General features: G+C 34.1%; 2 protein-coding genes across 2 annotated transcripts; one reads left to right on the top strand and one right to left on the bottom strand.

Annotated features, from left to right (window-relative positions):
• The first annotated feature begins 1,869 nt into the window (after positions 1-1,869).
• On the top strand, positions 1,870-6,555 carry LOC130796696 (hexokinase-3-like). Its single transcript, XM_057659061.1, has 9 exons — positions 1,870-2,446; positions 3,951-4,101; positions 4,186-4,371; positions 4,699-4,773; positions 4,908-5,063; positions 5,148-5,246; positions 5,346-5,473; positions 5,705-5,786; positions 5,867-6,555. The coding sequence occupies exons 1-9, from the start codon at positions 2,175-2,177 to the stop codon at positions 6,245-6,247; spliced, it is 1,530 nt and encodes a 509-aa protein (XP_057515044.1). The 5' UTR covers positions 1,870-2,174; the 3' UTR covers positions 6,248-6,555.
• A 1,090-nt stretch (positions 6,556-7,645) lies between these two features.
• LOC130796697 (uncharacterized) lies at positions 7,646-11,929 on the bottom strand. The gene is made up of 7 exons (XM_057659063.1): positions 11,758-11,929; positions 11,543-11,662; positions 9,501-9,938; positions 9,191-9,330; positions 8,979-9,099; positions 8,224-8,364; positions 7,646-8,131 (listed from the first exon to the last, which is right to left on the bottom strand). The coding sequence occupies exons 1-7, from the start codon at positions 11,830-11,832 to the stop codon at positions 8,048-8,050; spliced, it is 1,119 nt and encodes a 372-aa protein (XP_057515046.1). The 5' UTR covers positions 11,833-11,929; the 3' UTR covers positions 7,646-8,047.
• Between the last annotated feature and the right edge of the window lie 432 nt (positions 11,930-12,361).

Raw genomic sequence — 12,361 nt, forward strand, 5'->3', positions numbered from 1 at the left:
ACTAAAAAATCACCATTTTGACAAGAGAAAGTTAAAATATACTTCTATGATTTTATCATTATAAAAAATATACTTTCAATTGGGCGTTTGTGGCTCAATATATAGAACAGTTACATGTTGAGTAGAAGATTTGAGATTCAATTCTTATTGGGTGCAGGTATCAACTGAGAGGTTTCTTGACTGCACGTAACCTTTTTACTCCCTCATTGAGGGGAACAAATATGGCTTATACGCATCTTTCAGGAAAAAATACCCCCTATTCGGACCCTGCCTTATGCGAAATACTAAGAATGTCCTTTACTTTTACTTTTTTAAATAAATATACTCTAATAATTTATAACTACAAAAATATAATGCCAAAAATAGAAATTGGCAAACCATGCCATGATATACTTATAACTCATTTTAGATTTTTAGGTAAGTGATCACAGTCTATACAAAAAAAAGGTAAGTGATCACAGTTGATTTAAGCTAAACATCTAAAACTAATATTGATTTCACACTTTACAAAGTTTAAAATAATACCCTTATTTATTTATTTTTAAATATAAAAACAACAGTCACAGTCAAATTCAGTTACACTACGTTTGATTGTTCGTATTAATTGGCGCTGAAATATAAAATTTTAAAATATAAATTATTATTTCTTTGATAATGTAACTTTGACATAAAAAATTTTTTTCCCCATAAATTTTTATTACTACCTTATCAGAGATGTTTAAAATGACTTGACAATCTGATAATAATCCGATCTTATAATAACCAAACTCGACTTTACGTTGACTTTAAAATTTATTTAAAATTATGTAAAAACTATCGTGAACGCAAAACACGATTTTTAATCGAACCAAAACACCTGACCTAAAATCGATCGCAATGAACACCTCTACAGATTACATCTAATACCACATTTTTAATGGTAATGCATTAAATTTAACTTGTGAAGAAAATAAGATGATTGATATATATAAGTATATAACAAACATGATTATTAATTTTGTAAATACATTTTACAACTAATTTCACTCACTTTTTATTATCATTTCCACAATTTATTATTGAAACTAATCACAGACTTTAAGATATTACAATGATTTTCTCCATTTTTAAACTGCCAAAACATATTTTTTATTATTTCCAATGAATGAACTATATAGAAAGTAGATAATCTTACCTATTCATATTTATTCATACTTCCTCTGTTTTGAAATATTTGCTAAATTACGGTTATTGACACTATTTATCATTTAAATTTATTTTATATATTGTGGTTAACATATAAGAAAAAATATGGGCAAGCAAGATTTTGTTTAAATCGTCTAATTACATATTTTCATAATATTAACTTTTAGTTATGATTTTTAGATGTGTATAATTCAATATATTAATGCTCAAAATAACACATTATGGAAATGCATAAAAAATCAAATACAAAGTATAATAAAATGGCAGATTTCCAGTAACTAGTGTTGTGCTTTTCATTTACATATTCAACTTAATTAACTCTTTTCATTTACATATTCAACTTAAATAACTCTTTTCATTTTAATATAATGCTAAAATAGTAGTATATTGTAATAATTTATATTAATATTAATATTTCTCTTATTTTATAGAAAATTCTCAATTTTATTTTTATTATAAATGTAAAGATTAATGATTCATTACTTTTATTAGTAGCCCACCACTAATTAAAACTTGAAAATTTCACCCTATAGAAAAGTAAAATAAATAAATAAATTTAAAGATTAATGATTCATTACTTTTATTATAATTTATTTATTTATTATTTATTGTTTTTACAATTTCTAGAAGAGAAAAATGGTTTTAAATGGGGTATAAATTACTATCGGTTCGCTTTCCAATACTACTTAGCGCAACCCGATTCTCCTCTTCGCCCTTCATTTCCTTTCCCCCCTTCTCTCTCTAAACAAACAAACAAATAAATAAATTCTCTATCTAATAATCTCTTGGAACATTTCATCGATATAACGCCGGGAAATCACCGGAAAATATTTAACATAGCAAAAAACAATCAATAGCCACTTCAAAACGAAGCGTTTTAGATCAAGTTAAAATCCGACGTCGTTTTGGCTTGCCAGAATGAGAAAGAAGGGGTTTTTCCTTATATTTTTGGGGGTTTAAAGAAAGATTAAAAAAGAGAATAATTTGAAATGGGTAAAGTGGGATTTGGTTTGGCGGTGGGAATAGCGGTGGTCACGTGCGCGGCGGCTGCGGTGGTGGTGGGAAAGAGGGTAAGAAGTAGAAGAAAATGGAGAAAAGTAGTGAATGTTTTGAAAGAATTAGAAGAAAGCTGTGGGACCCATGCTAATAGATTGAAACAAGTTGTTGATGCTATGGCGGTTGAGATGCATGCTGGTTTAGCTTCTGAAGGTGGTTCTAAGCTTAAAATGTTGCTCACTTTTGTTGATAAACTTCCTATTGGGTATCTTTTCTTTTTTTTTTTTTTTTCCTAATCTTTGTTTTCTCTGTCTTATTTGGTATGATATTGTTTGAAAGTGAGAATTTTGATTGGGCATGTGGAGCAAATTCCAATCTTTTATCCTTCAATTAATTGATTTTATCATCTGTATTTTTGGGTTGTTTTTAAAGTACTGAAAATTTGATGATTTACTTCATTTTTGCTTCATTTCATTTTTTCATTGTGATTGATTAGGTGTTTCATGTGTATTTTCTTGATTTTAATTTATTGATGCTATTTGCATTTTAGTTTTTGGGTTTTTTTTTGTGAAAAAGATTCATTTGGGTGAAGTATTGTCAATTTTATGACTTAGCATACATTGTTGATCACATTGTGAAACCTTGATAGTTTTTCAAGTCTCTGTGTAATTTCTTGATTTGAATTTTTTTTTTACTGTTTTGTTGTTTTTCATGATGGTTAAATATCTTATTTTGTTTGTTAAAAAACATAAAGATTCGATATTGGTAAATAGCAACATGGGTGGGTGGCTTGATCTAAATTAGTTAAATTTTTTTACATAAGAAATGTAGATGCTTGTTGATGTATGAAGTTGGTGAAGTCCCACTACATATGTTTAAAATACATGAAAAAAGAAATTTCCAGAATGTGATGTATTCTGTTTGTTCTTTGATTAACAATGTACTATTTCCTGTTCAAGCAGGAAAAATGAACTGCTCTTTTTAGTTTTTACCATTAATTTTCCCTCTTGGTTAAGGGCTTCATGCTATTGGAATATAGGTTAAAAGTCTTGGTGGCTGTGCTTGGCAGTTGGCAAATTCCTGGTTTCTTACTTATGTACAAATTTTTATAGTATGCGACACTGTCTCATGATTCACTAATCTCCTTGCGAATCAAAACAACAAATCATAGTCGGTTTTAGGCTATTTTAGGATCATGCTGAGCGAGTTGCGAATTCAAAAGGTATTAACTGGCAAATTATGTTACACTGGTATGCAAAGATGTAATGTTCGGCATTACAATGTGTCAAAATTCAAACTATGTTTTTCGGGTGATTTAATCGATTTTAGGTTGAATCATTGAATATCGATGTGTTGTTGCTTTATGTTACGCATTCGGTATAGGTGATGCCGAGTTCATTCATGATCATGCTCGCAGTCATATTTCTGTTGAATGTGTGGGTTTTTATCTCTGCAATGACAGCCTGTTGCCATTGAATGTGGACCTCACCATTGTAAAAGGGTAATGTTGGCATTCTTGGAGTCATATTGTCCTGCATACAGTGAATAAAACTGTTATTTTCCCACCCAATTTTTTTTCTTATTGTTTTTTTAGTAAGTTATGGTAGCTTCTTGAAGGTTATTGGTTGTGCATTGTGGACCTTTTGTTGCTTTTTTTACAATGCTGATTCTTGTAAGCATATTGCTTGGTCACAAAGTGAATGCTTGTAATTGTCCTTTAGTTTTCTGTCCTTTATACACTCAATTGATTACTAGCATTTTTTCTTTAGGAGTGAGAAGGGAATATATTATGCACTAGATCTTGGAGGTACTAATTTTAGGGTCTTGCGGGTTCAGCTAGGAGGAAGCAGAGGTAGCATTGTAAGACACGATGTTGAGCGGAAGCCCATTCCCGAGCATTTAATGACAAGCACCAGTGAGGTTGATGAAATTGTCTCTATTTTCCATCCCATATTGTGGTTTGGACTTCGGCATTGTTAAAACATTGGCTTTTTATCATTGCAGGATTTGTTTGATTTCATAGCAACATCACTAAAGGAGTTTTTCGACCAAGAGAAAGACAATGATTCAGATCTCCCTCTCTACTCGAAAAGGGAACTTGGTTTTACATTTTCCTTTCCCGTGAAGCAAATATCAGTTTCTTCTGGAGTATTGATGAAATGGACAAAAGGCTTTTCTATTCGTGACATGGTTAGTTTGTAAGCATTCAATGTTTGCACTCTAATTATACAACTTCTCTAGCATCTTAGACAAGATTAATCCAATCATGTTGCATTTTCTTTTTCTTTGTGATACTTTTAGCCAACTTAATCAAACATTACCTTGACATAACAAGTTATATTAGTATTCTATTTGGGGATGTCTAGACTTTATACTATTTCGTGCCACCTTGGTAACTACGGTGAGGATATAGCTGCTTAAATTTGGTCAACAACAATTGAAACCTTAACTTTTTGTTTTAGTTGTTCAAATGTTCTACAACTTCTAGACTAACTTTCAAACCGTGCTGTTTTTCAGATAGGGAAGGATGTTAGTGAATCCTTGCGCCAAGCATTCTCTAGACAGGGTTTAAATATGCACATCGCTGCCTTGGTAAGCCTATTTTTATAGTCTGTCTTTTTTATTACCCTGTTATTCCCGCATGTCTAAAGTCGGTAATGCACTGTTAAGCAGGCACAAATTGTGTTGATATTAAAGAGTACAACTTTCAATTCGTTGTTGAGCAGGTAAATGATACTGTGGGAACTTTGGCACTCGGACATTATAATGACGGGGACACTGTTGCTGCAGTGATTATTGGAACCGGAACAAATGCCTGCTATTTTGAGCGGGCTGATGCTATCATCAAGTCTCAAGGTTTTCCTACATCGTCAGGAGGCATGGTAACTTTCTTCCGCCATTTTGACTACCATCCATGAAAATAATCATAATGCATTTATATGTAAATTTTTCGAATTTTGAATCAGGTTGTCAATATGGAGTGGGGTAACTTTTGGTCATCCCATTTGCCAAGGACCTTATATGATATCGAGTTAGATGCGGAGAGCCCTAATCCCAACGACCAGGTAAGCAACACCATGGAACTACCTCTTTTGGAGTTGCGATGTTTCTTTCTCAAGATTGACTAGGATTTTCTGAACCAAAGAAGTGCCTTTTTTCTGCAGGGTTTTGAGAAAATGATTTCCGGAATGTATCTCGGTGAGATTGTAAGAAGAGTCATACTACGGATGTCCAAGGAGTCCGACGTATTTGGACCTATCTCTTCCAGACTATCTGAAGCGTTCATCTTGAGGTTATCATTCATCCGGAGGCTGTTATGCCGGCTTTTGTTTTGTTCTTTCCTTGCTCTCTCATGGCCATGGGTCCATCAAACGAAAAAATGCGTACACCCAATTACTAGGATCTAGAAGTTTCTCTTGCACAAAATTTGATTAATATAAGCTTGGATTAGGGAAAACTATTTTCGCGCATGGTACCTTTTATCTTTTAAAGTTGTTTCCTCACTGATTAAATTTTATTTCAGGACACCATTAATGTCCACAATGCATGAAGATGAATCTCCTGATCTGGAAGAAGTAGCACAGATTTTGGACGAGGTTCTTGGGGTATTTTTTCTGACCGAACTACTGGTTTCTTTTAAACAAAATCATGTAATATTTACCTTTTCAACCCGTGTTTCGCTCAGATACGTAACATTCCATTAAAAGTTCGGAAACTTGTAGTAAACATCTGTGATGTGGTAACTCGTCGAGCAGCTCGCTTGACAGCTGCCGGCATTGTTGGGATACTCAAGAAGATTGGTCGAGATGGGAGCAGTGGGGTTGCTAGTAGCAGAGCCAAAGGCCAAAGCAGCAGCAACAAGTTAAGAAGAACAGTGGTTGCAGTTGAAGGCGGTCTATATTCGAATTACCGAATGTTCAGGGAGTACTTAAATGATGCAGTGGCCGAGATTTTAGGGGACGAATTTGCCCCTTACGTTATTCTGAAGGCTACAGAAGATGGGTCGGGCATCGGAGCTGCTCTGCTTGCAGCCACTTATTCATCACCTGAAACTGTTGATACATAAAAAAAGGTGAACAGGATTCGTCTTCTCTTAATACATATACTCCTATATTATGTGTGCATATATATAGTAGCTACATAAAATATAAGTATAGGGCTTTGTACAAAGAAGATGTAGAATTCATTCAGGTCGGTTCATATGTATTCAATTGATATGGTAGTTTCAGGCTTTGGGGGATATTGTGCAGCAGTTAGTAAGGGGTGTCGTTTTTCATCCATTTCTTATCGGTATAGCACAAATGTAATATTTTCTTAAGAATAGTGTATTCATTCATGGTTTGTATGGTGTACATATAGGACAGGTTCTTTCGATCTTGTGGCTCATTCCAACATGCTTGCTCCTCTCACTCGCACCTTAATTCGTACACAAACCGAGCTCATTCTATGGTTTTTCTTGATTTCAAAATGTGCTTCTTTTTTATGTAGTACTTTGTTGCAAGTTTTAGTCGACCTAACAAGGCTCGACCAGAAAAATCTCCCAACATGCTGTCCTTCGTTATATATGTTTGCATAATTTCTCGTGTGAAATGGTCTCACCGTGAGACGCTTTCTATATATGGGTTGAATAGCCCATTTAATAGAATTATTAGCATATGGGTTCTTTGTTTTAAAGTCGTCTCATTGAGAGACAATCTCTCAAGAGTATCTCATATGTTTGAGAGGCTTGTTTTGACATTTGCTGGCATGACCCACGATGTTGCCAGCTCCCAGCTTGTCATTGACTCAAATTCGAGAAGTAACGCACAACTGCATTTGTCTTGTGCCCAAACCGACATTGTACGATTTGAACTTAACAAATAACTACTCCAATGTAACTTGGCCTAATGTCAATATGAATCCAAAAGGACCCAAAATTACCTAGATGCAATTTAACCTAATCTATGACAAAACTAAAATCATATACGGGAAATTGTAATCAATTGAATATAGGTGGGATTTTGAATTGGTGCGGATCGTCTCGACACGACTCGAACGTGACAATGTATGACATGAATGAAAATAGGAAGTTTTAGAATGATTTGGAGCAATTTCGTTAAAAGTGGAAGGAGTATGTTCTTCTATTTTGTTGCAATGCAACGAACTAGCAACTTTTAAAACAATGCTATTGTTCTTACCAATTTAGGAGTATACAATATCAATATATCATTCATGTCTGTCAAAGGTTTTAATTTACTCCTTTGTCAACTTATATAATCAACAGTTCTCACTTTTCAGCCTTACATGAATTCCAGCTATACACGTGATAATGTGTGACATACCATGTGTGTCACATTATATAATCCCTTCCTTCTTTTTGCCCGCCTCACCATATTTATTTCATTTCTATTTTTAAGCTAAAAACTACATTCTTTCTTTCATTTTTATTTTCATTCTTTCGTTATTCTATTTAAAAAGCTCTCACTTCATTACGTTACGTAATGTAGCAATCACCAGAATTTCAAAGGAATATTGAGTTGTAACTTGTAAGCAAGGAATTTTGGTTTGAAGTAATATGCCAAATACTAGATTCCACGACACTAATCTCAATATGGGATGACTTAAAATGCCTCATGTATCAAAAGAACAGAATAAAGTTGATACTCATTTGTTCATTTGAATCAAGAACAGTACATACACACTAACTACTGTAATGTCTACTAAACAAACAGAATAAACTGAGACAAAAAGAGAATAAATAAGATGATATCAGCTACTAGTCTACAATTTTTATAAAAATTCATCAAGATGCTAATGAGGGACCATGTTGTTGATGTTCCTATTCCTTTTGTTGTACCCAATGTTGTTCATATTATTATCTTCTCAACTATGGCTTAGATGATGTGAGTTGCCTCAAATTAAACTTGCCCAACTCCTTGTACTTCTCGACAACACCAATCAAGCATACAGTCTGGATAAAAAGCGAAAAAAGCAAGTTCGATGATAAGATTCATTCAAAAGAATCAATCGGAAGTTAACTTAGGATAGAACAAGATCGACTACCTTGACGATTTGGACTATTATAGTCTTCTCGGGATTTTTGAGATCTACTTTGTGTGGTCCAGGAACAGATTTTGCAACAGCATCTATAATCTTCATCCTCTCGATGCCAGAATTGGCGCGAGCATCGTATTGAACAGCGAACTGCAGAGAAGGATTCAAAACAAATCAGTCTTTTGATCCATAAAAATCTTATCAATAAAGTCGATGGAATTAAAATCGGACTGGATTGTAAACTTTATATCAGGAACAGATGCAAAGAGGTATCTTTAGATTCCCAACTTAAAGTTCATACTGTCTATTGAATGTCAATAATTCCTGCACTAATATATAGCTTCTGTTTCCATCAGAATTTACCAGAACGTTGGGCCAAAAAGCTCAAGTGCCAAAGTATGCATTGTTTGTAGTGTAACTAGCTTATTTTGATACAATTAGAGCTTGGGTGGTCAAACCCGCTAATGCTAATGTTTGGTAAATTAGTTGGTTGAAACTATCTTATTGTTATGAATAAGTTACTTTTTAACAAGCTGCTCATAGCAGTGGGTTCAAAATCAGCCACTGTAACAAGCCATCAGCCGTTTGCCAAACACCCTCAATATGCCGGCTAATTTGCTTTTTGAATTCGCAATTCACTCAAATTGGCCAAAAGCCCAAACTTCATTTTGCAAGAAATTTAACGAATCATATGAACATGATGGTGCTATAATGATAAATAACACAGCCTGTGCACAATGTGTGAAGCTTATTAGCACAAATACCTTTACTGGTGCTTCAGAGTTTGCGGGGAAGTACTGTTCAACTAATGGCTTCATGGCTCTTGAGATTTCCTCTTCAGAAGCATAACATGAGAGTTCTACCGGTAACACTCTCAAAAGAAACCTACGGAAATGAAACATTTTGAAAATGTTCAGCAAATATTATACTTGTTTGTGATGCATCAAATAATTATGCTAAAGGGGAGTGACTTAACCTGGACATATGCTTCTTTGTTTTTGAAGCAGATTCCATGAGCTTCTGTACAATGGATACAGGGCCAGGGTCTCCTTCCCTTCTCCGCATTTGAATAAAAATAACACCATTACATCCAGTATCAGTCTTGAAGAAACGTCGCTGATTCAACAAAAAAATATAGATTTCAAACTCACGTCGAATAGGAACACATATAAAACAATGATAATAGTTTACAGCATACTATACATTCATTTATTTTTCTCTTCCTTCCCGGAAGCAAAATGGGGGATTTTAAGGGAATTATTTTTCTATTTGTCGTATTGACTCACCTTGCTTTTATCTCCTAATTCCTGGAGTTCAGCTTCAAGCAATTGATCAATAGATTTCTCTGCACAATCATTGGTGCTTTCTATCTTATTGGTATCACAACATTGTTTCTTTTCAGGCGGTTCATCTGTCTCCTGGCTTTTCCCATCAACCGGTTTACCGAGGCCCTCAGCATCAGCATCAGCTTGTCCAGATACAACCTCACCTGTCGAATCAGCCTTTTCTGCAGGATCCGGAACTTCTATTTTATTTTCAACATTTGCATCATTTCCAGTAGGCCTTTCCGACTGGTTCTCCTCTTCACTTTCATCATCATTATCATCTTCTTCATCATCAGAAGAATCTGAGTATGTAAATTTTATTTTCTTGTTCAAGGGTTTTTCAGGTGCTGCTCCTGTCTTAGCACTTGAATCCTTCCCATGAATCAGCTCATCGAAGAACTAGAAAAAACAAAGACAGTACTCTTTAAGAATACACAGACGGAAACAAAGACAACAAGTATGACAACATAACATGATAGAAGTCTTCACAGAGAAATTGACAAAACATAAAACCATTATTTCAGTTTAATACAGTGCATTCATTGCATAAATGAGCAACATTGAAGCATTATGAGCAAGAAAATGAAACATACAAAATCACGCTGAAATAATAAGCACTCTAGGGCATAAAGATTCAGTCTTTATCCCTACAACAAAGACAGCGCACTCATTGCATAAACTTCTATGAACTAGGATGAAAAACAATAAGAATAAAGCAATAAACAAAGACACAAAGATGTACGAGGTCACCCAATGTGTGCTACATCCTCGGTGGTGGTTAGATTGATTGTATTATAGAGAATAACAATGGAATTATTCAAGAACTCACACAATGGAGATATTACACTTAGAGAAGAAGAGAAGAGAAAGAAGAGAGTTTGTATTTGGCTTAGGGTTTAATGATAATATAATGTGAGTAGAGACTTCTATTTATACTAAAAGTCAGTTGCTAATGATATGGCAAAAGCCCATAACAAAATGGCCCAGCAAACAGAAGCCGGAGAACGAAACAGTGGCTGCCTCTGATCATTGCTCGACCTGGTCAAGCCAAACAGAAGCTGGTTGAGCGAAGACTGATCTTGGTCGAGCAAGTACCACAGTGACCTACTGATCTTCAGCAGCAAACAGCAGCAGCAGAGTATACTCTTTTGCATTGGACTACTTCATCAACTACACATACACAAGAGGACCCATACACCATCAGACATGATCGCACATGAAAGCATCAAGCTTCCCTCATGGTGCACTCAAGTCACACCAAAGTTCAACACACACAAATAATTTACAGTATATGCATGTTTGCGCTGTATGATTCCGGACCATATGATACATCTGCTTTGTGAAAATATTATCATATTTGTTCAAGTTTTGTTACCTGGTAAATAATTATATGGTGATAATGGTGGAAGTTGACAAGGTTCCTACATTAGTTTTCCCTTTTTCAATCAGTGACTTCAGTTCGTATAGATTGTACTTGCAGAAATACCCAAGACAATATATCCTTGATCTTTAATGCATACGTAAGAAACACGGTTCTTGAAGCTATATCAGATTATATAAGCATATATATGATGAATATGGTAGTTTGATAAGCTCTATTTAACAGTTTTCCCTCTGTCAATCAGTCTCCTTAGTCCTAGTATGAACTACAAGCATAAAAACCCAAGATATTATATCATGGAGCATTCATGCAAACTAAGAAACATTTTTATAGTCCTTGGAGTTATATTTGTGAAAATAATTATGTTGGGGAAAAAATAAAAAGGTAAACAATCAAATGCAAACCCTTTCAAACCAAAAATCTAGACTGAATTTCAAATGATTCAAAATTAACCATCAAATGAAACACATTAAACGAATATAAAAACAAAAAATTTGAACCAATTGAGCCCAAAATAACTCTCATATGTTAAAAATAAAAATGAGCAATTAGGGTATTAAAAGATGAGATTTTGATTAATTCAATTGCATTTCTAAATCAATAAATTAAGAGGAAAACATACAGAGTCAATAACATTGATAGCTTCATGGGAAGCTTGAGTTTCTCTTCCACCATCACAGGTTATAAAGAAACCTTGAACACCTGGTCTTAGTGGGCTTGGCCCCTTCTTTTTCACTGCTTTCTGGTATTAAAAAAACCCACAAAAATCAATCAGTGAATGAAAAGAAATTAAAAAAATAAATCAAAAATTAAAATGAAAAGAATAAAGGGGTTTACATTGTGTGGTAAGTAGCGCCTTTTTCTCTTTTTGCCATCAGTGGGTGCAAGTTTCGGGTCGTTTTCAGCAGCCATGGGAGTTGAGGAGAGGTTCGAGGTGTAAGCGGTTAAATCGAAAGAGGGTTTTAGGACTCTTTTTTGTGCAATTCTAAACGCAGCGTTTTGCTTGTATGTCAGTTTTCTACTGTCCAAGTGAATCCCACCAACATTTGACCGTTGACATGTTATTGGCTCAAATCTTAGATGGATCCGATGAAAATTAGCTAGTGTGACCCATAAATTTTTTGAATGTTCACCTACACCTAATTTAAAACTGAAATAGTAGTGAGGCTCCTTCATTCTTGTAAAATTAAATTTAATTTTATTCTCAAATTCTTAAATAAGACGGTATTACGGTGAGATTTTTTCTATTGGACTAACTCAATGTATACTTACTGTCTTAAAATAATTATTTTTTATAGTCTTAAATTGATCACTTATAACTTTAAACAATCACTTATTTTAAGGAAAATTTATTCTGAATAATCCAACTTATTCGCGATTTTTCTAAAATAATCTCGACTATCGATTAACCATGAATAATCCCATCTATTATTTCATTCAA

Source organism: Amaranthus tricolor, chromosome 12 (genome assembly GCF_026212465.1).
Source record: "Amaranthus tricolor cultivar Red isolate AtriRed21 chromosome 12, ASM2621246v1, whole genome shotgun sequence".
NCBI lineage: Eukaryota > Viridiplantae > Streptophyta > Magnoliopsida > Caryophyllales > Amaranthaceae > Amaranthus > Amaranthus tricolor.